Consider the following 23097-nt stretch of genomic DNA (forward strand, 5'->3'; position numbering starts at 1 on the left):
CAAATAACGTACTGTGGGAAGGGTCAACATACATGTGCATAAGATAAAGGTGATAGGGGGAAAAAAACGAACATGAATGGAGGCCGTGAAATGGATGGGTAAAAACATGTGAATTACACAGACAAAGTGACTCGTGAACTATAAAAATTTTTGTGAGGTGCATTTGTACATAACACACACACACACAAACTCACATTTGACTCATTCCAATGTGTGCAACTTGTGGAGGATCCGAGGAGCCAACGAGCCGCATTAATACCCTCTTACAAAATAAAAAAAATTTGATTCAAATTTCAACAACAATATGAAAAAAGATATAATAAAGTAAGATACATTAGATTGTCATTTGAACGTAATTATTTGCACCCACAATGAAGAAAAAAGAGAATTGAGAGCTTTGGATTCTTCTCTTACTGTGCATTCATATTTCTCACGTGCTTGCATTGCATGGCCTGCATTCCTATTTCCTACATTATGCTTTACCCCATGCCATTCTTGTAACACGATTGCACTCGCAAGAAACAAATGGGACAGGATATTTCCATCCCGGCTCGAATTCGACATGAACACGACACGACGAACACACCGTGCCTGCGGAGTTCGACTGCATTGTAATGAGATATAATTATTTTCAACACAATTAGTTCTTGTAGGCGATGATCTAACGTGGATATAAATTTTCTTGATCTGAAATAAAGAAGTAATTGAAATTCAGATTTAAAAAATATTTACTCCCACTAGAGTGTGAAATTGATAGGTGTAGTAACACAACGGTCACAAGGGGGCTTCAAATATATATCTAAACGTGAACACATTTAAACCAAAATAGGCGAGCACTATACATATCCCGCGCCATCCCCACTCCAATCTTCAATCAGTACCTAAATCTCCACTTTCCCGACTCAACTCTCCTCACAAAACAGAGATTTTTTTAAAACCTTTTTACAATGGAAAACTGTCGAAAATCTCCACTCAAACCATGGAAGAAAGGGCCAGCAAGGGGCAAAGGCGGACCACAGAATGCCACCTGCGAGTATCGCGGTGTTCGGCAAAGGACATGGGGGAAGTGGGTGGCGGAGATCAGAGAACCCAAAAAGAGAACAAGACTCTGGCTCGGCTCTTTTCCGACAGCAGAAGAGGCTGCTATGGCCTATGATGAAGCTGCAAGAAGACTATACGGGCCAGAGGCATACCTTAATTTGCCTCATTTGAGATCGAATTTCAATCCATTGAACAAATCACAGAAGTTCAAATGGATGCCTTCGAGCAACTACAGCTCCGTGTTTCCTAGTACCGGGCTGCTGAATTTGAATGCACAGCCTAGCGTGCATGTCATTCATCAACGGCTCCAAGAACTCAAGAAAACGGGGATTCTTGGCAAGGCAAGTTCATCATTAAGTGACCCTAAAAATGGCAAGCAGCATGTGATGAATCAGACCCCAGCCGAGAATCGTGAAGTTGCTGAAAAAGACAATGATAAGAAACTAAGCGAATTTGAAGAGAAGCCACAAATTGATCTCAACGAGTTTCTTGAACAAATGGGAGTATTCAAAAGAGATGATCAGTCATGCCAAAGTAAAGAGTCCAGTAGTTTTGCCGAGCTAGAATCGTCACTCGAAAAAAATGATGGATTCACTACAGTTGTAGATAAAACATTTAGCTGGGACACATTTGGTGAAATAGCTGGGGCAGATATTCATCTAGGAGAAGAGTCCAGTACCTTCCATGCACACGATAGTAGTGAAGAGCTGTTTTTCCCTCCATCTATCTGGAATTTCTAAAGTGTTAGAAAAGAGAATCGTAAGTTCAGATCACAAAGTCAATACCATAGACATGTACCTCATACTAGTACAGGCCATCTATATTCGCCGCGATTTTCGTTTTTGATTAGACCACAAATGAATAAGACATGGCCAGGTTCCAATAGGAATAGAAGACAACGAGACTGTTGACATGTTGGTCATATCAGTGAACATTGTAATGTCTTTGCATTCATTTCGTTCAGGCATAAGAATTCAAGAAAAATATGATTTTTTATTTAAGTTGAATTAGAAGGGAAAAGATATTTAAATAAAAATAAAAAAACAAAAAAAACACACACAGGCGAAAAAAAAATTAAAGGATAAATCACTAACGAATGCAATTGATGATCCCAGGTGCAGAAACTGAGGAAAATGGGACAATTAAAATAAATGGTCACCATATTCAAAAAAAAAATGGTCACTAAATCAATCTCTTCGAACAAATAAAAACACAGAGTAATTATCATGTGCAAATAACAAGAAAAAATTTCCCATCGAAAGTTAAAACAAGAAAATACAATGCTAAAGTTATTTGCTTTTCAGATAAAATAGAATGTTATCTTCAATCAAGAAATATTCCACAACTGAATCGAAAAGTATGAGGTGATTCAAATTATATATTCTCCACACTGTAAGCTGCCAAAGGATGATTCTTCATTTCCGTAGAAAGCCTCTAGCATGTATATCTTATTTAAGCATTTCCATACTCTGATGCACTTAAGTATTCTCCATGTTCCTCAAAGTATTCAACTAAGCGTTTCAAAAATTTATCACCGACAACAGTCTCAGTGTCGCATATAATGCAACATTGTCTCCTTGCTCGTGTCACAGCAACATTCATTCTCCTGCGGTCGCTTAAGAAGCCAACCTGACCACAAATCAGGTCTCTCATCAGAATGTTGCTATCAAAAAGAGTTCCACAATTTACACAGGAAGGTATCATTTGCTGATATCAATTAGCAATACCTCCTTCTTTGAATTTGATCGGACCATTGAAATTATTATTGCTTCTTTCTCACGCCCTTGGAAACCATCTACGGTAGACACTTCCATATCTTTTAGCTTGTTTTCATTGCCTCTTAACATTTTCAGTAACACAACCTGAAGCAGCAGTTTCAATAGACTGGTAAACCTGCTTTCATACGGATAAAACTATTCTATACCTGTGCCGCATACGGGGTGATAATTCCAACATCTGCAGCTTGGACTCCACTCTCCACGAGTCTTCTAGCATGTGCTATAGCCACTGCTGCTTCACCCTCATTCAAGGTGCTATCTTCTTCATCTTTCTTCTCTTCCATATCACAACTGTGAATGAATCCTTATGTTAAAACAAGGCAACCAGGTTTGTTAAGGGGCTCCAAAAATAAAAAAAAAGAAGCTTGCATAAGAGAGAGTCGTGATCTACTCTTAAAAACCAGTAGGACAAGTTGGGCCACTAGCCATGTACACACTTAATTGCAGGACACATGACGTATAGATACCATACCCAGCTATGTCTATTAGAAGAAGTGTTGGTTCAGTTGAAGAAGACTTCTTTACATCTGCGAGCTCATATAAAGTATGAGCTGCAACGCTTGGATGGGCTTTAACCTGTTATTGAGAAGAATTAAAAGAACAGCAAACAGAACATGCGCAGAGCTTAATAGCATCTTATGTCACATATTGGCTTTAAACTGGGGTTGCCGGATGAAAGAAAATCGAGATGTACATAGATTTGAGCACCTTGCTGCTATATAGCTCCTCAGATGACCAATTCATGATAAGCTCATGCATTCGGTACTGAACAGTGAGCATAGACATGATATCATCTCCATACAAGTCTGCAAGCCGTTCAAAAAGGGTTCGGCCCAGACCTTTCTTCTCAGCTTCAACACTCTGAATAGTTGGAGGAAGCTGAAGGTGGTCACCTGCTAGAATACACCTTGGACCCTAAGATACACATACTAGTACTGCATCAGAATAAAACCGTATTTGGATGACAGATGGCACTTTTAATAAAGTTCGCAGACTCGTAGTAGCACCCCACACAAATGTTGATAATCATGTAAGAATGAGGAAACCGTGATTTGCCTCCTGAAAATGTTCTAACTGACATTTTCATGGCAGCTTAAACATTCTCTCACATATCCATGATGGCTAAGCTCCACATGCCATTGACGACAAGTTCACATGCTGTTATCAGGGTTTTTGCAAAAATAATTTTATATTAAGTCATTTCAAAAGTAGTCCTTGACAGAGTAGAGTGATCACTGTATCCCTTTAAGTTATCGTCAAAAGAAAATTGTGAGGGACTGCAAACAGATACTTCTTCAGAAACACCCATATCAGCCCACCCCACAACCAGAAATAATTTTTTCATGCATGGAACATATATGAACTATGGTTTCATTTAATTTTCGCTTTCAAATAATCTGTTTCATGTTTCAACAAGATACACAATGATTGAACTGAATAAATATCTGGATATCTACCGACTGCCAGAGAGAATTACATCTGCTATCTGGTGAAGTTTAGCACCAATGATTCTAGAATTACCTTCAAAAGAGCAATCCAGCAAGCTATTTCTAGCGCCTGAGCAGCTTCATCAATAATAATCAAATCAAATGAAAAGCCTTCCAATGTTTTAGACAGTGCACCAGTTAAAGTTGTTAATACTACATCAGCATTCTTGATCACATCTGTCACTGCCAGCTGCTGCCTTTTGCGTTCTTCTTTGGAAAGACTCTTAAGTTCCTTTCTAATATCTCGCTTTGTGTTTTTATCTTTGGCTTTTAACAGTCTCCCATTCAAAAGCTGAGAAATTCAGTATAAGATAATAATAATAATAATAATAATAATAATAATAATAATAATAATAATAAATAAATAAATAAATAATCAAACTGTGCCTAATGATACTCAAGATTCAGACATATACAACCAAACTTGTGAAATAGAGTTCTTGCACGTAATGGGCAATATAACCACAAAGATGGAAACTTGAAGATCATGACAGTAATTATGGGTAACAAAATTCAAACAATACTTTACTAGGCCCATCAGACCGTTCAAATGGGAAACCGGAATTCTTTCATGTAAATGGGAAAGATAACCTTGAAGATGGAAACGGCGAAGATCAAAGTTTCACGATCCCGATTATGGGAAACAAAATCCACCCAACAGTTCAAACAATAACTATACTCGCCCTATCAGACAGGTCAAATGGGCACATGGAAATCACAACTGGAGGGAAGATTTTGGGTCTCTGACTTTCAGTGGATCAATATTCATCTCTATCATCATAGTTCCCACCAGAACCATCTCATGCCAGACCAGTAAACGTCGAAAATGTCTATATGATCAAAAATAGTTCCCAACAGGTTTTGTCTACTGAAGGCATAAAGTATGAGGCAAACAACTTATACAATACCATATTTCGGTAAGGAAAATAGGGGGTAAAGTAAAGGTTATGTTTCAGAACAAGATTTATGACATACCTTCATTTCCCTGTGGATGTTTTAAAACAAGAAGGTAATATTATAATTTTTATTACATACCTTCATTTCCTTGCGGATGTCATTAGCTAGGGCACTATTATCCCCACGCAGCACCTATAGAGCATCAAGAAAACAGTAATACTATCAGTTGAACCAAACTGTATCACAAAAAGCAATAATCAACGATGTCCACTCATGTAGCACAAATAAATGCCAAACCGGAGAACTTAGTTGTAAAACAAGCAAAAATGTATCTTGAAAAGTAGATACCATGTGACGTGAGGCATTGAGGACAAGATGCAATGAAGTGTGGACAACTAAGGAAAATGAGGAAGAGAGTAATGATTAGGGTAAAATAATATAAAAGATCAGCTAAACTTTTCGAAACGTGTCAGAAGATGAAAGGAAAGAAGGCAGATACATGGAGTAAAGGAGCAAAAGAAACACGAAGAACAAGTACAAATGGTACAATTCAATAAGGCATCAGTATATTGGGCAAGATTACTATCAGAAGCAGACTTCGCACATCTAAGAAATGACATTCCAACATTCTTATTTGGCCATGTAGCAGTAGAGAGCATCACCTGTGCATCTAAAGCACTTTCCAATACTTGAGGAAGCAAGCGTGCTGGATGCCCTACCCTTACCAACTTTACTCTGCTACAGCCCAAAACAAAAGGTGATTTTGACAAGTTGTAAATTATGTGGCATAAAATTTGTAAACTTGAGCGAGGTGGATGCATTTATAATTTTCAAAAGGGGAAGGTTTCATGAGTTTGAACAAATCCATGGGATGTGAATGTAATTTGCAACACCCCAAATGGAAGCTAGGCAAAAGAGAAAAGTCAAAAGTGCGATGGAAAAATCATGATTATTGCAAAACTGAAAAATCATATATGGTTATTTTGACATAGATTATTTGAATTGAATAAAACTTGATGTTAAAAAAGTAACTTAAATGTGTTCTATACCTATGAGGTACAAGTCTCTCCACAATGTTATCAACTGCAATATTGGAAGCAGCACAAGCAAGAATCTTGGAACCCCGCTTTACTTCTTGTAAGATAATCTCGATTACAGTTGTAGTTTTCCCAGTTCCTGGGGGTCCATGCAACAAAAAGAGGTCCTTGGAAGACAGAGCCTTTGAGATAGCATCTTTCTTAAAGAAATGAAAAGGAAAGAAGGTCATCTGATTTAGATAGTAATTATAGTTCAGCAAGTAAATACATTAACGAGAAAATAGTTACGCTATATACATGATTATAGATATTCTTATACGTAAATATTAAAAAGGTTCAAAATTGTTATTGGTTTTTCCTTGTGTCTACTTCTCTGAGTTCTTCAGAGATTTTTTGCTTTTTTGAGATAGTGTTTGGATAATACCATCTGAATTTTGATGCGATTGATCGATATTGTGTAATGATTGTGTTATAATTGCTGCAAAAGATAGAAAAGAAAAAAAGAATAACAAAAGATTTGAAACGTGAATTTTATGTAGCTTGAGAAGGTAGAAAACAGTGAAGGAAATGGAAGTTCATAAAAACATCTCAAGATCAAACAATCATATCAATTTTAGAACCAAGCATAGCCAGATTATTCTCCTGCAATTGTAACATATCTGACATGATTACATACATATTGGATGACAGAAGCTATACATTGTATGCAAGAAATAGGTAGCACGCTTTAGATCAATCATGATACAAGCTGAAGGCTATAAAATATATCATGTAGGGTATTTTTGGGAGAAGACCTGAGAGGAATCAAGATTAGAATTCACAGGAGTGAAGTTTATATCCTTCTTGGATACGGTTGGCGGTCTCTCACCAAATAAGACAGGAACCAGATCAGCAGCAGGACCCTTCTGCACACCTTTACTTAGTTGAATCAATGTGTCCTTCATCCGTCGATATGTCACCTACAAATGAATTACAGAATTCTAAAAAATAATTAAGCTCAAGTCCGATAAAAAAAAAAATTATAGGAAACGAGAATATATTATATGTATAAAATAGGAATATTACATATATTATACAGATAAAAACTTAATCCAACTAAACTCAAAAAACTTGTAAGCTCATTAGGAAACATTAAATATCTAAAAGCATACATTCCTTTAATCTTAAAAGAAGAAAGACATTTTCAAATTCTTATAGAAGTTGTAGGCTACAACAGTTTTAACCTATTTCAGTAGACGTTCGGCCTATAATTTTCCTTCATAAAGGAAATTGTTTAATCTTGAAACACTCTAGATTAAACTGCAAGTTAAAAGTAACAAGGTCATTCGCAGTTTATGATTAACTTTGATCGAGTGCAGCTGAGTAATTTAACGAAGGGAGTAGATCAAGTCTTGCTCAAAATCCATAAAATTTTTGAGGTAGCAGATATTTCATATTTCATGAGATTTCGCAGAGGTTTGATACTGTAAACTAGTACTGAAAAGGGGGAGTTATCTGTGTATAATCTGGCTCATTCTCATCTTGCCAACTTTACATCAGTCAATACTCAATGACTTTGTAGGTAAAAAGGTGGGAATTTCAATTAAAAATCTTTGTGGTAATGCATCCTAAAATTCATTGTGTAACCAAATCATTACCGATGAAATGGGTGACATACCTCATTTGCCACCTTTTCAAGACGCAAGGGAATATTTAAACCCTCTTCCGGGATGTCATCAAAAGCAACTGTGATAGATGAATCCTGCTCCATATGAAAATGTAATTTATTATTTTACACTTGAAAACAAATACGCAAGATGTGTAGAGTGATGTTTAATTTCCAAAATTTTGAAGCAAAATGCCTTGCTTTGGAGAAAACAGAAGTACCTTTATTCGGTAAACAACACCCTGCCCAAGTGGAGGGGAGCCCAAATCAGCCTTGTTTGGTTTCAAAACCACAACATCATGATTTCCAAACTGGGGAGCATTAAGAATTGTTGGGGAAAGAAAATAGAACAGCCACATTGGAGAAAATGTCCATAATTCATACATGGAAAACTTGCAATATTTGTAGAAAACAAAAGAGGTAAAAAGGAAAAGATAAGAAACCATTATACTACTTAAAAAACTAATATATTGCAAATTTGCCTACAATAACAATCATGTCATAAGGCACATCAGAACTAGTTCAAAGCACCAGGGAACCTCAAACCGAAGCAATAAAAGGTAATCAACAAAGTACAGAATGATAAGTGCTTTTTTTTCATTTTTTACTGAGCATAGGTGCATGCTCCAAAGAGTACCATGCTTTGTAGGTAACTGCATTATATCTACTTAATACCTTGTGAGGAGGTAGAACATCTCCCTTATTAGAGTGAAACTCCAGAAGTGATTTTCCCATTAACCCTGTCTACACAAATGCAGCACTTAAAAGCAGCCAAAGGGCATTTCATCCAAAATACAACTAATATCACAGCAAACAAGCATAAAATATAATTTTAAGATAGTAACCTGAACATCTACACACTTCAAATTCAGAAGAGTGGACCCTCTCTTTTGAGCAATGTCCAAACTCCTCATTGCCCCCGAGTTCATTGAAACAGATATCTCAGCTTCCTAAGACAATCAAACATACCCATAAAAAGGCTGAAGCTTGCAAATGAAAAAGACAATACAAACCAAACCATTCGAAATGATGAAAAAGATCTAAATAAAATATTAAAATCCTAGTTATTCGATCAAAATGCATATGAAGAGGCACTGGAAACACGTAATCAGATTATGCAAACAAGCAAACAAATACACAGAAATTAGAACTAGAATTAGAACGCGTACTTTTTCCATGTCGATGAGAGGCGCCATGGTAGATACGAACTGTTCAAGCGTAATTTTGCCGGCCGGAGATTTGTTTCTCGAGTTCTTTCTTCTGTCCTCCATTGCTTCACACTTCACTCTTTCTACGTAATTCTCTGAGTTTTTTGGGGATGTGAAAACAAGACAAGCAGCAGTATTTATATGTCCAGACTTGAAAGCGCGTTTCCTGCGAACCTTTCTCGTGTTTGAAGGAGGTACGATTTCATTCCACATAAGAGAATCTCCCACTAAAAACCACACCCCATTGCAGGGCTGGAGTTTTTAATTTTTTTAAAAAACCTGTCCCAAATTCTTGGGATCGGTTTTACATTTTTTTTTTAATTTATTTGGAGTTGCAGATGGGGGAGTGCACCATTGAGACGCGCGTGTGTATAACATGCGTGTCAGCAGCAGTAGACAACGGGTCTCGGACCCGCTGTCTACTGATGTATTGTTTAATTTTTTTATTGTTTTTTTTTAATTAAATTTGGTAACGACTCTTGTATTTGTTTATTATTTAATTATAACGGGTCTTGTTTTTTTTTTTTTGAACAAACGACAACTAACATTAATAACAACGATTAAGGTCATTTAGAAAGGTAATTCAAATAATAGGAAATAAAAGAGGGAGGCTCGCTCCAAATCATGAGACTAGCGTATAAACGAGATGTTTTTGCTAACGCATGAGCACACTTGCTCGCTTGTCTCCTGGTAAAAACAATAGAGAAATGCCGCTCACTATTGATAATATCCCTGCATTGTTGAACTATCGAACTAAATTTAGAAACGCCATAATGCGATGATTGTACTGCATCCACTTCTCCCTTGGCATCTAATTCAAAGCACATTTTCTTCCATCCCAAGCTTTGAACCCATAATATTGCTTCAAAGCAGTCCCATTGCTTCTCCTTCTTTCACATCTACCACTCCATGCGTAACACTAGTTCTGCATATGAGTACATTTCCTTCCTCATCTCTCACTAGGCATCTGATCCCAATCTTTTGTTCCTCCTTGAAGAAAGCCGCACGTTGCACTTAAGGAAAGTTTTATCTGGTTTATGTCATAATTTGCATGTGGTCTCCGGATTTGGATTATTGTTGATCTCATGTTTCAGTTGTTTGGCCCCTACCCAATCACAAAATACTCCAGTGACATTTGATATGTCTGTCTTGCATTGATGCTGCTATTATTCCACAATTTATCATTTCTTTGTCTCCAAATACTCCACAACATCATGCAAAATTTTGCTCTTTCATAGCCTTTTAGGTCTGCCAATAGTTGGAATAAGATTTGCACGAATGATTATGTTGTATTTGCACCAGCTTCCATTTTATCTTGTAACTTTGCATGTCTCCAACATTTTGTGCAAATGGGCAAGATATAAAGATATGTCATCTATTTTCTATTCCTTCATTACATATATCACATACCAAAGGGACTGGTATCCTTTTTTGCAGTTGTTCCTTAACTGGTATGCAATTTCTCGCGAGTCTCCAAATAAATTTTTTTACCTTCGGTGAAATTTTAAGCTCCCAAGACAAATTCCGTTTCTTTTGGCTTGTACTTCTTCAGTCATCTCCAGAGAGCATGCCAGATAATAACCTGTTTTGATTGTGTAACATCCACAGTCCGAATGATGCCATATGATTCTATCTTCTTTATTGGAAACTCCCAAAGGTATGCTCATAATTTGTGCTACATCTCTTTCATTGAAAAGTTCTTGCACTAATTAAATATCCCATTACTTTTGGCCTGGCACCATAAGCTCATTCACTCTTATGTTTGATAGTTCTACAATAGGCGATGATTCCAGTTTCTTATTTTTTGAGTCTCTTAGCCACGACTCTTCCCAGACTCTAATATGTTTTCCATCTCCAATTTTCCATCGAATTCCTTTTTCTAGCAACACCCATGAACTCCAGATGCTTCTCCAAACAAAACTTGGATTATGTCTAAGTTTGGCATTTAAGAAATCTTCTTTCGAATAGTATTTGGCTTTGAAAACTTTAGACACAAAAGCATCAGGGTCAGAGATTAATCTCCAACCTTGTTTCTCAAGCATTGCTAAATTGAAATTCAAAAATTCTCTGAATCCTAGGCCCTCATCATCCTTCGCAGTACACATCTTATTCCACTTCATCCAGTTCATACCCCTCCCTTCTTCCCTCTTCAATCCCCACCAAAATGAATTCAACATTCTTTGTAATTCATCAGCTAACGAAATTGGGACTAGAAAATTGCTCATACAGTAAGAAGGAATTGCTTGTGCTGCTGATTTGATAAGCACCGATCTCCCTGCCTAAGATAATGGTTTTCCTCTCCAAGCTCGAATCTTCTTCCACATCCTATCCTTGAGGTAGGTGAAGATGGCTTGTTTTCTTCTTCCTATCAATGATGGTAGGCCTAAGTATCTTCCAGTATCCAGTGGCTCATAGACTCCAATGACATTGGCTAATGTGCACCTATCAGTTTCTGTCACATTCTTGCTAAAATAGGTTCTTCCTATTTTTGTAAACTATCCAACATGTATGAAAATCAATTTAGAGCTTTCATGAACTACTTGATCTCTTCAAATACTGGAGAGAATTCATCTTCTTAAAATTTTAATGTTCGTGCTACTCACAACTCTCAAAATTTCTCAACCAATTCCATACGTACCACAACATCCTCATAATTTTCAGATTCCTCCAAATTTTCCAATTAATCCGAGTAATGTCCCTCGAGCTCCACATTTTATGCATCCTCATGAGTATTTTTCGATTATGAGCAACACACTTTATATGGGGACTTCTCCTTGTTCTGGATTTCAAAATCCAACATCACCCACATTCCCTTCAGAAGAATCAAGAAGGTCTAGTTTAGAGGCTGCAACACCAACTTATGTACCGGAGTCTAAATTTCCTCCACATTCGTCTCAATTTGGGCTCGATAACATTGCCCTGGATAGGAATACAGAGACGGGCTATAAAGAAAATGATCGAAAGAAGAAGAAGACTGCTTGGTCACTAGAAAAAGACAAGGTGCTCGCGAGGTCATGGATTTCTGTAAGCACCGATCCAATTACTAGCAATGCACAAAAAGAGGAAGCTTTCTGGAAACATATTACAGAGGAGTACAACGAACATCGTCCTGTTGGAACCGTAGAGAGACAATTGAAGCAGGTAAAATCACATTTTTTTTAACTTTCAAAGACTGGTGAGTGAGTTTGGTGGAATTTATAATAAGTGGCATAACAATCGTGCAAGCGGTTGGAGTGATGATGATATATTAATCAAAGCACACGAAGAGTGGATGAGTAATAAAAAGAACAAGTCTTTCAAGTACGAACAAGTTTGGAGAATTCTCAGAAAATGTGAGAAATACGCTCCACAATCTGAAGACCATCACTTCAGGAAAAAGACGAGGACATCTTAATCGGGAGCATTCACATCATCTTCTAATCCTGACACGAGTGTTGATGTAGATGAATATGAAGTTCGCACTCGTCCAATTGACCAAAAGGCAGCTATGAGGAAGGGTAAAGCTAAATTTACAATGTTGGAAGAGGTGATCATAGAAAGCATGGCTAATGTGATGGAAAAATTTACAGCGTTCGCTAACAAAAAAATTGGAGACATTGGAAGGTTTTAATGCTGCTAATGAAAACAAGAAATCTGAAATATTTCAATATGAGTATGATATCCTCATGAAAGATACCATAGATATGACAGAGAAACAACTTCGCGTGCATCTTCATGCTTGTGAAATGATTAAAAAAAATGGGGTATGTAGTTTATATGAATTTGTAGTTGTACTTTCGTTTGTGTTTGTGTTTGTATTTGTATTTGAATTTGTATTTGTACTTTTATTTTTCTGGTTTGTGTATTTTGTTTTCATTTTCCCATTTTATGTAATGTTATTTTCTTAGTCCATGTAATTTAATTTTAATTAAAATAAATTTCACATAATCTAAACTAATTAGTACATACTAATTTTTATATAGTATTTTAGTATATCATAAATGTTTAATTGAGAATATGAATTAATAATATATACAAATTAAATTTTAAATAAATAATGAAATTTGGAATAAAAAAGATTGTTGAAGATATTTAGATGATAGTGGGACCCATAAAAAATAGTTGTAGAGGTTTATAATAACGGAGAGAGATTTTAAAAAAAACCTGAGATTTTTAACTTTTGATGTGACAGTTACGTGACACGTCATAAACCCCTTATACAGGTTTATGACTACGGATTATTTATATATATATAGTATATTATTATTATATACATTATTTAATAAAAGAATATTATTGTATTCAAATAATGTTATTTGTTTAATAATGTTACGTGACACGTCATAAACCCCTTATAAATAATGTTATTTGTTTAATAATTTGATTTATATTCAAATAGGGATAATATATAATTGTAAAAGGTTGATTATATTTATGTCAAGATCATATCATAATTTTAAAAATTATCAAAAGACTAAATAGGAATTTGAAATATTGAAATTAAAAAAACAGAGAAAAAACAAAAAAAATATAATATCAACACCATATAAAAGTAATTTTGACCCAAAAAAAAATATTGGCCTCGTTTTTGTATCTATTAGACAGATTATTTATATATATATAGTATATTATTATTATATACATTATTTAATAAAAGAATATTATTGTATTATAGTAACTACTTTTGATATATATATATATATATATATATATATATATATAAAAGTGAACTTCCAAAATGGCTCTTACACATAAATTAAAAAATTAGAGAAAATGTATATACATAAACATTTTTTTTCACATGACTTTCAGTTAATTCCATTCCACCTCACGTTAATAGATTTTAAAATTTATGAAATATTCTTCCATCATCAGATTCAATTGCTTGATGGTTGATTTCTTTTCTTTTTTTTTTCCTTTTAAAAAATAATTACCTACTCTTATTCATACTCAATAATTTCCGATCATCTAATATATTGCTATTTTAGTTGCTTTCATGACATATGTTTAAGATCATTTTTCTCTCATCTTCCAGTGTTTATTGACCGTGTTGGATAGCTAAGATAAGACATTGTTTGGTTTGATGTATTATTAATCTATGTATAATTTATCCCAATCAATTTCGCCTTATTTTCGTCATATTATTCATCTATTTATTAATTAATAATTTTACATCAATTAAATCAAATAAATTATAATCTATCCATCAAATCAAATTATGTATTAACTATTTTTTCTTATTTATTTTTAATTTACATTATATTACTTATCTATGGATTACTTATCCTATCACTCAAACCAAACGGTGCTTACTATATTATAATTAGGGATGTTCAAGGTTTAGTTAACCGTTCGAACCGATCCAAAATCGAAAATTCGGTTTGAACCGAAAACCGAACTGTAAATTTAGTTCGGTTTTCGATTTTTGGATTTTCGGTTCGGGTTTTTTTTTCTCGGTCAACAGAACCAAATCGAAAACCGATTTTTTTGTTCTTTTTATATTTTAAAAATAATTTTTATTAATAAAAATTAAAAACAAAATAAATAAAAATTAAAAAAATGAAAGTTCGGTTAAACCGAAATCCGAATCGAAAAACCGAAAAAAAAATTCGGTTTTTAACCGAACGTGAACTTCGGTTAGGTTTTCGGTTTCGGATTTTGGGTGAATTTCGATTCGGTTCGATTCGGATTAAATGAACACCCCTAATTATAATACGCAAACCTGTAGAGACCTACATTTAGTAATTTTAATACATTTCCAAATTTACCCTTCGCTATTTTTCTAAGTACAAAATAAATTAATCTGCTAAAAAAATTTTCACATTGTTCCCAATAATTCATTATCCTAAACACTATCACATTATCATAATGTTGAAGCAAGTTTATAATTCATGAAAATAATTTTTATTTCCAAATGATAGAAATTTTATGCGTTTCATGTGATTGTTACACTAATAAATAAAAAAAAAATATAATGATGAAACAAACATACTTAAGGGCTGGCAAAATTCAGAAATTTTCCCACCCTTCTCGATTCTCAACCCGTTTCTGTCTCGAATTTTCTCGTTCCGAACTTTTTTCGACCCGATCAATTTCGGGATCGGAATAAGCAACTCTACCCGACGAGATTTTCGACCCGACCCGAATATATTAGTAATATTTTTAATTAAAAAAATAAATTTTTTTAATAATTTTTGTTTTATAATTATCTACCATATAATTATTTTTTTATATTTATTTTTTTTAATATTAACATTGAGTTATAAATTTTTATTTTGGTTTTTTTATTATTATGAATAATTATATGTTTTTAGTGTATTAATCAAGTAGTTATTTTAATTTATTTATAATGTAAATAGATCTTTTAGTTTTTAATGATTATATACCAAAAAATTTTAATTTATTTGAGTTTCTTCATAACATTTTTTTAAAAAAACATATTTTTCATAGAAATTTTTTTTAAAAAAATATTGTTCGGGATTATCCTTTCTCGACACGACGGGATCCCGAACATTCGGGCCCCGACACTTTTCGGGTGCAGGATCGGTAGAAAAAAATATCTCAATTCTAATCGAGACGAAAATCGGATAAGGGAGTTACGGGACGGGTCCCGACCCGATCCCACCCCTAAACATACTCGTCATCATTAAACATGTTTTTAATCTTTGAACGCAGCAAAACGAAGAGACTATAAATGCAAAAATCATTACACAAATTGCATTCCATGTCACCAAATTAAGATAACTTTTCCAACAACCGACAGAATAAATAAAAAAAAAAAAGCCATTCGCCCACAGGGCAGGGCAGGGCAGGGTGGGGAAGGGCAAAAATACCTTCATCCTGATAAATGTTCATGTTCAGTCTTGATGAAAAGAAGATTGACTTTCACCAAGATTTCAACAAGCTGCCATACCGGATTCTCATTTGTATATAAGGGCGTCGCGTCCTGGTCCAACACCAATGTAATGGATGGGAACACCAATAAGTTCTTCTATCCGTTCGACATACTTACGAGCAGTCTCCGGAAGTTTGGAGTACTCTCTGACAGAAGAGATATCACATTGCCACCCAGGTAAGACTTCATATTCAACCTAATCAAAGTTATAGAAATGTGAATGATTGGTATATCAAAAGAGGGGTGGAGATGAGTAACTTTCGTGGAAGAGAAATCCTTGAAGATTTAGTTTCTCGTATTCTACAGGTGGTATTGCATTCATGTTGCTACTGGAATGACGACACATCCACTAAATTAGCTTCCAAAATTTCGTTCTAGGGAAATGAAGATGGGAGATATAGGGAATGAGGGAACATGGCCGAGTCCAAATAATAAATAAAACGAAAGAAACACAAAATGGGCTAGAAAATGTATAGTCCGACATGATACACGGAGATAGATATTTATGATAGGATAACTAATTTAAATTTAAAATGATACACACTAAAGCCCAAACGGGATAAAATGTGGAGGTTCAAATATGGGGTAAAAAAATAAATTAAAATGTACCTGTATTTGCTCCAAAGTCCGGAGGTCAGAAGGAAATGATTGAACTTCAGTGCCATCTCTCTGCTTGTACCTAATACCCAACTGAATCTCTGATAGATCTGACAATACATCAAGCTTGGTGAGGTTCAAAGAAGAGAATCCATTTATCTGACAACAGTATTTCAGCGCAACTATGTCAAGCCAGCCACAACGACGAGGTCGGCCAGTTGTTGTGCCAAACTCCTGTCCAGCGAACCTAAGCAGATCACCACCTTTACCCAATATTTCTGTTGGAAAAGGACCTGAACCAACTCGTGTAGTGTATGCTTTGACCTGCACAACAGTTGAGAAATATAAATGTAAGATGAGCAAATAGAATTTAACGTGTTTCGATACTATGAACGTGTGTTTGACAACTGAAACTCAATTTTTGGCTACACCTCTTGAAACTACTAGATATTCCTACAAGTTATCCTTAAATTTCAAGGAAATACGAATAGGACTGAGTATGTGTCAGGAGAACCGATCAAAACTATAAATAGTGGTAATGGTGAAATGCATTTCAATCATAGAACAGTTAATGTACCACATTTATATCAAACACACGAGACAGTAGCTCGCGAGCTACATTTCAATGATATCCACATGAACAACTACACAAGACAGTAGGGACAATTGTTGCTTCGAAACAAAAATATCAATTGTTTCAAATGAACAGTAGTAAGAAATGTCATATGAGCAACATTGAAAAAAGCCCACTTACCACCCCTACAAGATCACCAACAACTCTCGGGGCAATACCAAGACCAGTGCAGATTCCACCGGCAGAAGGACTAGAGGAAGTGACAAAAGGGTAAGTCCCAAAGTCAATATCCAACATGGTTGCCTGACCACCTTCAACCAAAATCTTTTGTTTCTGCAATATAGCATCATTCATGAAATGCACGGTATCTGTGACAAAGGGCTCCAACCTCTCCGCATACTTCTTGTACTGTTCCAATTCTTCCCTGAGCATGTCAGGGCCATAGTTAAATCCTCGGAATCTCGATGCAGCATCAGATAGTAAAAGGTCGAGTTTCTGAGGAAAAGTGTCCATGTGCCTCAAGTCCCTAACTCTTATACCAATCCGATTAGCCTTGCTTGAATAGCAAGGTCCAATTCCTCTCCTTGTAGTACCAATAAACGATTTAGCAAGCTCAGCTTCTCTAAGCCCATCTACCACTTGATGAAAATCAAATAACAAGTGAGCCCGATCGGATACCAGGATCCTTCCTTTGCAAGAGACTCCATTAGATTCAAGACCATCTATTTCTTTGAATAATCCAGGCAGATGCACTACTACTCCATTACCAATCACACAAATAGTTCCCTCATTGAGGATACCAGAGGGGACAAGGTGAAGTGCAAATTTCTTGCCTTCTGAATTGTAAATAGTGTGTCCAGCATTAGCTCCACCCTGACATTGAATGGTTATCAAAGTTGACGAACAAACAACCACAACAATGAAAAGAGACCTACTAAGTGTACAATTTGCATGCGATTTATTTTAGCAAAATAGAATCAAAGTCCCGCTAAACTAACTACAGGTTCTCTCATTTCCCCTGTGCATAAAAATTTTTGTCAATCCAGAAAAATTGTGTAGGGGGGAAAGCAATATAAGGGCAACATACAAAATAATTGACACATCAAGTTGATAGTCATGCCATCCATCTCTTTACTCAAGAGAAAGCACTCAAAGAGAGGATCAAAAAAGCATGTCTCCGGATTTTGAGTTAGCTATCAAGTGATTCAAGGGAAACACCTTGGCTGTATAGCCTGTATCAATATATTCTTCCCAACAACCATTGAAACAAATTCAAAAATTAGGAGCTAAATGTTTCCAGAGGGGAACACTGTTGCCAACAATACTCTCTGAGGCAGAGACAGGAAGGGAGATCAGAAATCTTTTATGCTTAATTTTCCCAAAAAGATAAATTCCAGTCCCCAAGAAAGACCATTTGATCGAGCATAAACAAAAATCCTACGCATTCATTCAAACTTCCTGAGCATATTCAACAGCTGATCGAGAAAGACTTAACAAAAACTAAGATTTCTCTGGAACTACAATTCCGTAATTTCCGGTGTTTCTACAGAAAACGTGGTTGAATTGCATAAACTAGCTGCATAATAGTCCATTTTACATCATTATTTACAATTTGTATTGCAATTTAAATACATTTTATAAAGAAGAGCAAATCTGTAAAACAACAATATTTTTGCTTTCATCCACAAGTCTACGTCAATAATGTGTGTACCTGACAACGAGCAACAATATCGAAGTGCTTAGCCAAGATATCAACGAGCTTCCCTTTCCCTTCGTCTCCCCATTGACAGCCGAGAACGCCGGAGACCTGACTCAGTGATCCAATCCGACTCAGCCCAGAGTCTGACTCGCTGGTGCCTTGTTCAATTACAGCAGAGGCGTTATTCCCGGAGGAGCAGACAATCGAAGAACCAATCGATTTGTGCTGCTTAACTGGAAGTGAAAGGGGAGGGAGGTGGCCGCAGAATTTCACCGAGCTAGGGACGGATGGGGTGGAGGAGATGGAAAAGGAGGTGGAGTCCAGCATGATGGGTGAGGAGAGGTTCATGGCGTCGGCAGCCGTAACAGACGCGGCGGTATAGTTGTATGATTCCGCCGGTCAAGACTAGTAGGAGTGGAGTCGGAAATTATAACCTAGGGTTGAGGCGTTGAGTGAGTCCTGAGAAGTTTAATTTTGTTGGGAATTTTTTTTTTAATCTGTACCATAAATAAATAAATAAAATCATGTTTATGCTTCTGTTTTTTTCGATTTACAAATTTTTATGAAATTTATTTGTTAAGTATTTATAACTACTATTGATTATCTTCAAAAAAAAAAAAATAAGTGTCCTTATAAATATGTCATTATAAGCAGAGACGTCAAAATAGGTTAGTTTCGTTGGGTTTAGGGGTGTCAATTCGGAAAGGTCGAGTAAGTTCGCGTCGGGTTGACAAAAATAATTCTAAAAAATTCGCCAACCCGACCCCGACCCGAACCCGAACCAAACCAAAAATGTCCAACCCGAACCCGAACCCGGCTAACCCGATTAACCAGAACCAACCCGATTTTATTTTTTTTAATTTTTTTAAAAAATAATCAAATAAAAATTCAAAACACACAATAATAATATTAATATTTAATTTAATCACATAATAACAAAATCTAAGCTTATATATAATTTAAATTTGAAATTTTAGTTGTAGAAAATTTAAAGTATAATTATTACAAAAAAATAAAAATTGTGCAAAATAAACATTAAATGATGAAAATTTATTATATCAATATACAATAAATTTTTTTTTTTCAAATATACAACGTATAAAAATGTAGTAAATCTATCTTAATTTTATATAAAAAATTATAATAATTAAAAGTTTCGGGTCATTTCGGGTCAACCCGAACCCGATTAATTTTTTCGGGTTAGATTTCGGGTCAACCCGATTCGACCCAAACCCAAAACCCCAAACCCTAACCTGATATTTTTTCGGTCGACTCGTGTGGATTGACGGGTTGGGTTGAGTTTTGACACCCCTATTTGGGTTGATTGACACCGTTATATCCCTACCCACCAATTGGCGTCCAGCCTAATGGTGGTTTGAGGGTTGTGGGTCAGCCCACTTCGACCCGTCACATTACACGTTAACCCGTCGGATTAACCCGTCCCGTCACCTAAAATAGGTAAGTTGGGTTGGTGTTTTTTCAACCCGCCTAAAAGATAGGCCGACCCGCCTTGTCCCGCCTAATGAGGATTGCAGCAAATTGTGTGTCGGTCCGTCCCGCTAACTCATGTTGACACCTCTAACTATGGTAGTGTTTGAGAGAACTTCTAAAAAGCACTTCTCAACTTTTCTTTAACAAAATTTTGATTTTTTTTGAAATTTTTTAAAGAAAAAGTTGAAAAGTGTTTGGATTAAATTTTTTAATGGAAGGGGTAATAGTAAGATGAGTAATAATGTTTGGAGGTTGCTCGTTATTTCTAGATTTATCTGAATTTTTTGTTAATTGTGATAAACCTCGATGGAGGTAAACGTAATTGATCTAATTTTAAATAATTTATGTTGTAAACGTGTGAACAGAAAATCTGGATTTGAGAGATAGATAGGTCAGGTTACAAAAGTCAACTAAAAAAAATACCTTCTTTAAAACAAAGTGTTTTTTTCTTAAAAAATGAAGTGTTTGGTTAAAAAGATGTTTTAAAAAAGCATTTAAAAATATTTTTTTAATAAAAGTTAAAATATGTGGCCTTTTTACTTCAGCTTACAAATTTTAATAAAATAACTTTTCAGCATTTATCGAACGTCAAAACAATATTTTTTTTAATAAAATCACTTTTAAAAAGTAAAAAAACTGAACTTATTTAACAATTTTTTTAAAAAATTATACTTATAGGTTCTATACCTAATGGTAATTGAGATCCTATGCACAGACACTGTTATTTAAAAAAAAATCTACATGATTTGATTTATTTGTCTTTTATCGTTATCGTTGATTTGTGCACAACTAATCTGAAACGACCCTAACTCTATAATAAATAAATAAATATGCGGAATTTTTTTTTTTTTTTTTTTATATATACTTACTAAAAATAATATGCACATATATGCCCATACATACATGCACAGAATAAAAAGATTTAAAATAAATAAATAAATAACTTAAATAAAATTTGCATTCTTTAAATAAAATAAATATTTGAGTCAAATATTTAATTAAAAATACTGCATAAGAAAAATGATGTAAAATTTGCATGCACTGAAAATATTCAAATAAAATATTCAAAACCACAACCACTGAAAATATAATTAAAAAGTGTAACATGCTGACATAATTAAAACATGCAATGTGACTCAGACATCTATCACGGTCACGGGGTCACTGCATGTCCGCTCATATGTCCTCGCCGCCGGTAGGAGCTACATCCTCCTCTACGAACTCACCTGCACCATACCAGTGTAGTGAGCCTAGAGGCCCAACATGCTAACATAACAAGGGTTTAAAATAATTTAAATCACTTTGATACTAATACATAACATATACATGAATGAGCATGCTTAAAAATATCATGGCATAAACATAACTTAAATTAACTTAAATAACATAATACATAAACATGGTTGAGCAGTTAAATTTCTAACATCGCATGGTTGTATCCGTAGTGTAACCTTAAATCATACATTAAATACTGATCAGCGTGGAAACCAACGTACGTGGCGGTGACGAATCACCTCTTAAATTGGCAGTAAACTGCCCTTCAATAGTTCACATATGGGGACGAATCCCTCTTAAATTGTTACACTACTTCAACTTTCAACATAAAATATTTTATTATTGTTCAACCTTAAACATTTAATTATGCATAAAATTATTTCATGAATGCATGTACTTAATTAAAAAAAATGTGTGTCCTTCATATATATTTAATTTAATTTCTTACTAACATATAAATATTAAAAATAACTTCAATGCATAAAAATAATTAAATATATAATCAGGACACATGCAAATTTCTCATGGATTGTACTGGACTGCTGGCCCTAAACTCTCAAGCCCATTTACTTAAATATGGCCCATTAACACAGAGACTGGCCCATTAACACACTTAAGCCCAATAAAATTATTCTAAGCCCAATTAAATTAATTAAAGCCCATTAAAACATTCTAGGCCCAATAACAACTTAAACTGGCCCAATGGGCCCAAAAGCTCAAAGACTGGCCCAATAACTTTCATGGGCCCTAAAGCCCATAAAAATTAGTGGGCTCACTTAATTAAAATTATTTAAGCCCAAATAATTAAATTCAACCCAAAAATAATTAAATGGAGCCCAATTAAATTTTGAGATTTAATTAGGCTCATTAAACCATTAATTAAACTAAAAACTTAAAAATAAAAATACCCGAGCCCAACTAACTTAACCCACTAACTTCCAGACCCGACCCGAACCCAAGACCCGACCCGGACCAGCCCTGAAACCCTAAACCCGAACTGCCCTACCCGACCTTCCTTCGGCCGTGAGCAGCAGGCCTTCATGGCCTGCTGCCGGCCAGCTCCAGCCACCCCTGGCCGGAGCACTGCCGCCCAGACGTAGCCCACGTCTGGGCGGTGCTAACCTACCGTGGCTCAGCCCGAGCCACAGTCCCTACCTCCAACCCGAAGGCCTCTTCCATCGAACCCTAAACTGCACCCCCTTGGACCATCATCGAACCAACGTGCCTCAGCCCCCTTCCAGCCCAAACCAGCCGAACCACACCAACCTAAGGACCCTAAGGAACCCCCTTCAACCTCTGACCAGCAGCCATACAAGACATGAAGCAAGAAAACGTGAACATGGAAGAATAACATGAACAAGGTGCATCCCAATCAAAACTAAACGATTTTTTTCTGAAATTTTCTTGAGTAATTCTCATGCATACACACGCACACTATTAACCACTGATATGACACGAAAGTAGGGAAAGAATCATGCCTTGCACCGAAGAAAT

The 23097-nt window shown here is 35.4% G+C and overlaps 4 protein-coding genes across 6 annotated transcripts; 1 reads left to right on the forward strand and 3 right to left on the reverse strand.

The window, feature by feature from the left end:
* The first annotated feature begins 420 nt into the window (after window positions 1-420).
* LOC140887395 (dehydration-responsive element-binding protein 2F) lies at window positions 421-2147 on the forward strand. The gene has a single exon (XM_073294623.1). The coding sequence runs from the start codon at window positions 948-950 to the stop codon at window positions 1779-1781; it is 834 nt and encodes a 277-aa protein (XP_073150724.1). The 5' UTR covers window positions 421-947; the 3' UTR covers window positions 1782-2147.
* Window positions 2148-2220: 73 nt separating this feature from the next.
* Window positions 2221-9184, reverse strand: LOC140887393 (uncharacterized). Of its 3 annotated transcripts, none has more exons than XM_073294620.1 (15): window positions 9055-9184; window positions 8731-8835; window positions 8561-8629; window positions 8107-8196; window positions 7898-7981; window positions 7035-7199; window positions 6253-6440; window positions 5866-5938; window positions 5342-5395; window positions 4341-4598; window positions 3528-3734; window positions 3292-3395; window positions 2966-3110; window positions 2769-2903; window positions 2221-2670 (listed from the first exon to the last, which is right to left on the reverse strand). In XM_073294620.1, exons 1-15 carry the CDS (start codon window positions 9154-9156, stop codon window positions 2494-2496), a joined length of 1956 nt encoding a protein of 651 aa, XP_073150721.1. In that variant the 5' UTR covers window positions 9157-9184; the 3' UTR covers window positions 2221-2493. The 3 variants fall into 3 exon arrangements, with proteins under 3 accessions (XP_073150721.1, XP_073150723.1, XP_073150722.1); XM_073294622.1 differs by having other exon boundaries at window positions 5866-5941; window positions 8107-8127; window positions 8561-8625; window positions 9055-9072; XM_073294621.1 differs by having other exon boundaries at window positions 5866-5941; window positions 8561-8625; window positions 9055-9071.
* A 1630-nt stretch (window positions 9185-10814) lies between these two features.
* On the reverse strand, window positions 10815-11318 carry LOC140889709 (uncharacterized mitochondrial protein AtMg00310-like). The gene has a single exon (XM_073297432.1). It carries the CDS (start codon window positions 11316-11318, stop codon window positions 10815-10817), a length of 504 nt encoding a protein of 167 aa, XP_073153533.1.
* Window positions 11319-15778: 4460 nt separating this feature from the next.
* On the reverse strand, window positions 15779-19308 carry LOC140887697 (adenylosuccinate synthetase 2, chloroplastic). Its single transcript, XM_073295127.1, has 4 exons — window positions 18850-19308; window positions 17319-18011; window positions 16577-16888; window positions 15779-16163 (listed from the first exon to the last, which is right to left on the reverse strand). Exons 1-4 carry the CDS (start codon window positions 19183-19185, stop codon window positions 15993-15995), a joined length of 1512 nt encoding a protein of 503 aa, XP_073151228.1. The 5' UTR covers window positions 19186-19308; the 3' UTR covers window positions 15779-15992.
* Window positions 19309-23097: the final 3789 nt, after the last annotated feature.

This window comes from Henckelia pumila, chromosome 3 (genome assembly GCF_033568475.1).
Source record: "Henckelia pumila isolate YLH828 chromosome 3, ASM3356847v2, whole genome shotgun sequence".
Classification (NCBI taxonomy): domain Eukaryota; kingdom Viridiplantae; phylum Streptophyta; class Magnoliopsida; order Lamiales; family Gesneriaceae; genus Henckelia; species Henckelia pumila.

Excerpts from the sequence above, each read along its gene's own strand:
- LOC140887395 (XM_073294623.1), top strand. The coding sequence starts at position 948 with ATGGAAAACTGTCGAAAATCTCCACTCAAACCATGGAAGAAAGGGCCA.
- LOC140887697 (XM_073295127.1), bottom strand. The coding sequence starts at position 19,185 with ATGAACCTCTCCTCACCCATCATGCTGGACTCCACCTCCTTTTCCATC. Across the intron at positions 18,012-18,849 it reads ATATTGTTGCTCGTTGTCAG|GGTGGAGCTAATGCTGGACA; the intron begins GTACACACATTA and ends ATTCAATGTCAG. Across the intron at positions 16,164-16,576 it reads GGACTTTGGAGCAAATACAG|GTTGAATATGAAGTCTTACC; the intron begins GTACATTTTAAT and ends AACTTTGATTAG.
- LOC140889709 (XM_073297432.1), bottom strand. The coding sequence starts at position 11,318 with ATGAGCAATTTTCTAGTCCCAATTTCGTTAGCTGATGAATTACAAAGA.
- LOC140887393 (XM_073294620.1), bottom strand. The coding sequence starts at position 9,156 with ATGGAGGACAGAAGAAAGAACTCGAGAAACAAATCTCCGGCCGGCAAA. Across the intron at positions 8,630-8,730 it reads TGAAGTGTGTAGATGTTCAG|ACAGGGTTAATGGGAAAATC; the intron begins GTTACTATCTTA and ends GCATTTGTGTAG. Across the intron at positions 2,671-2,768 it reads GATCAAATTCAAAGAAGGAG|GTTGGCTTCTTAAGCGACCG; the intron begins GTATTGCTAATT and ends ATTTGTGGTCAG.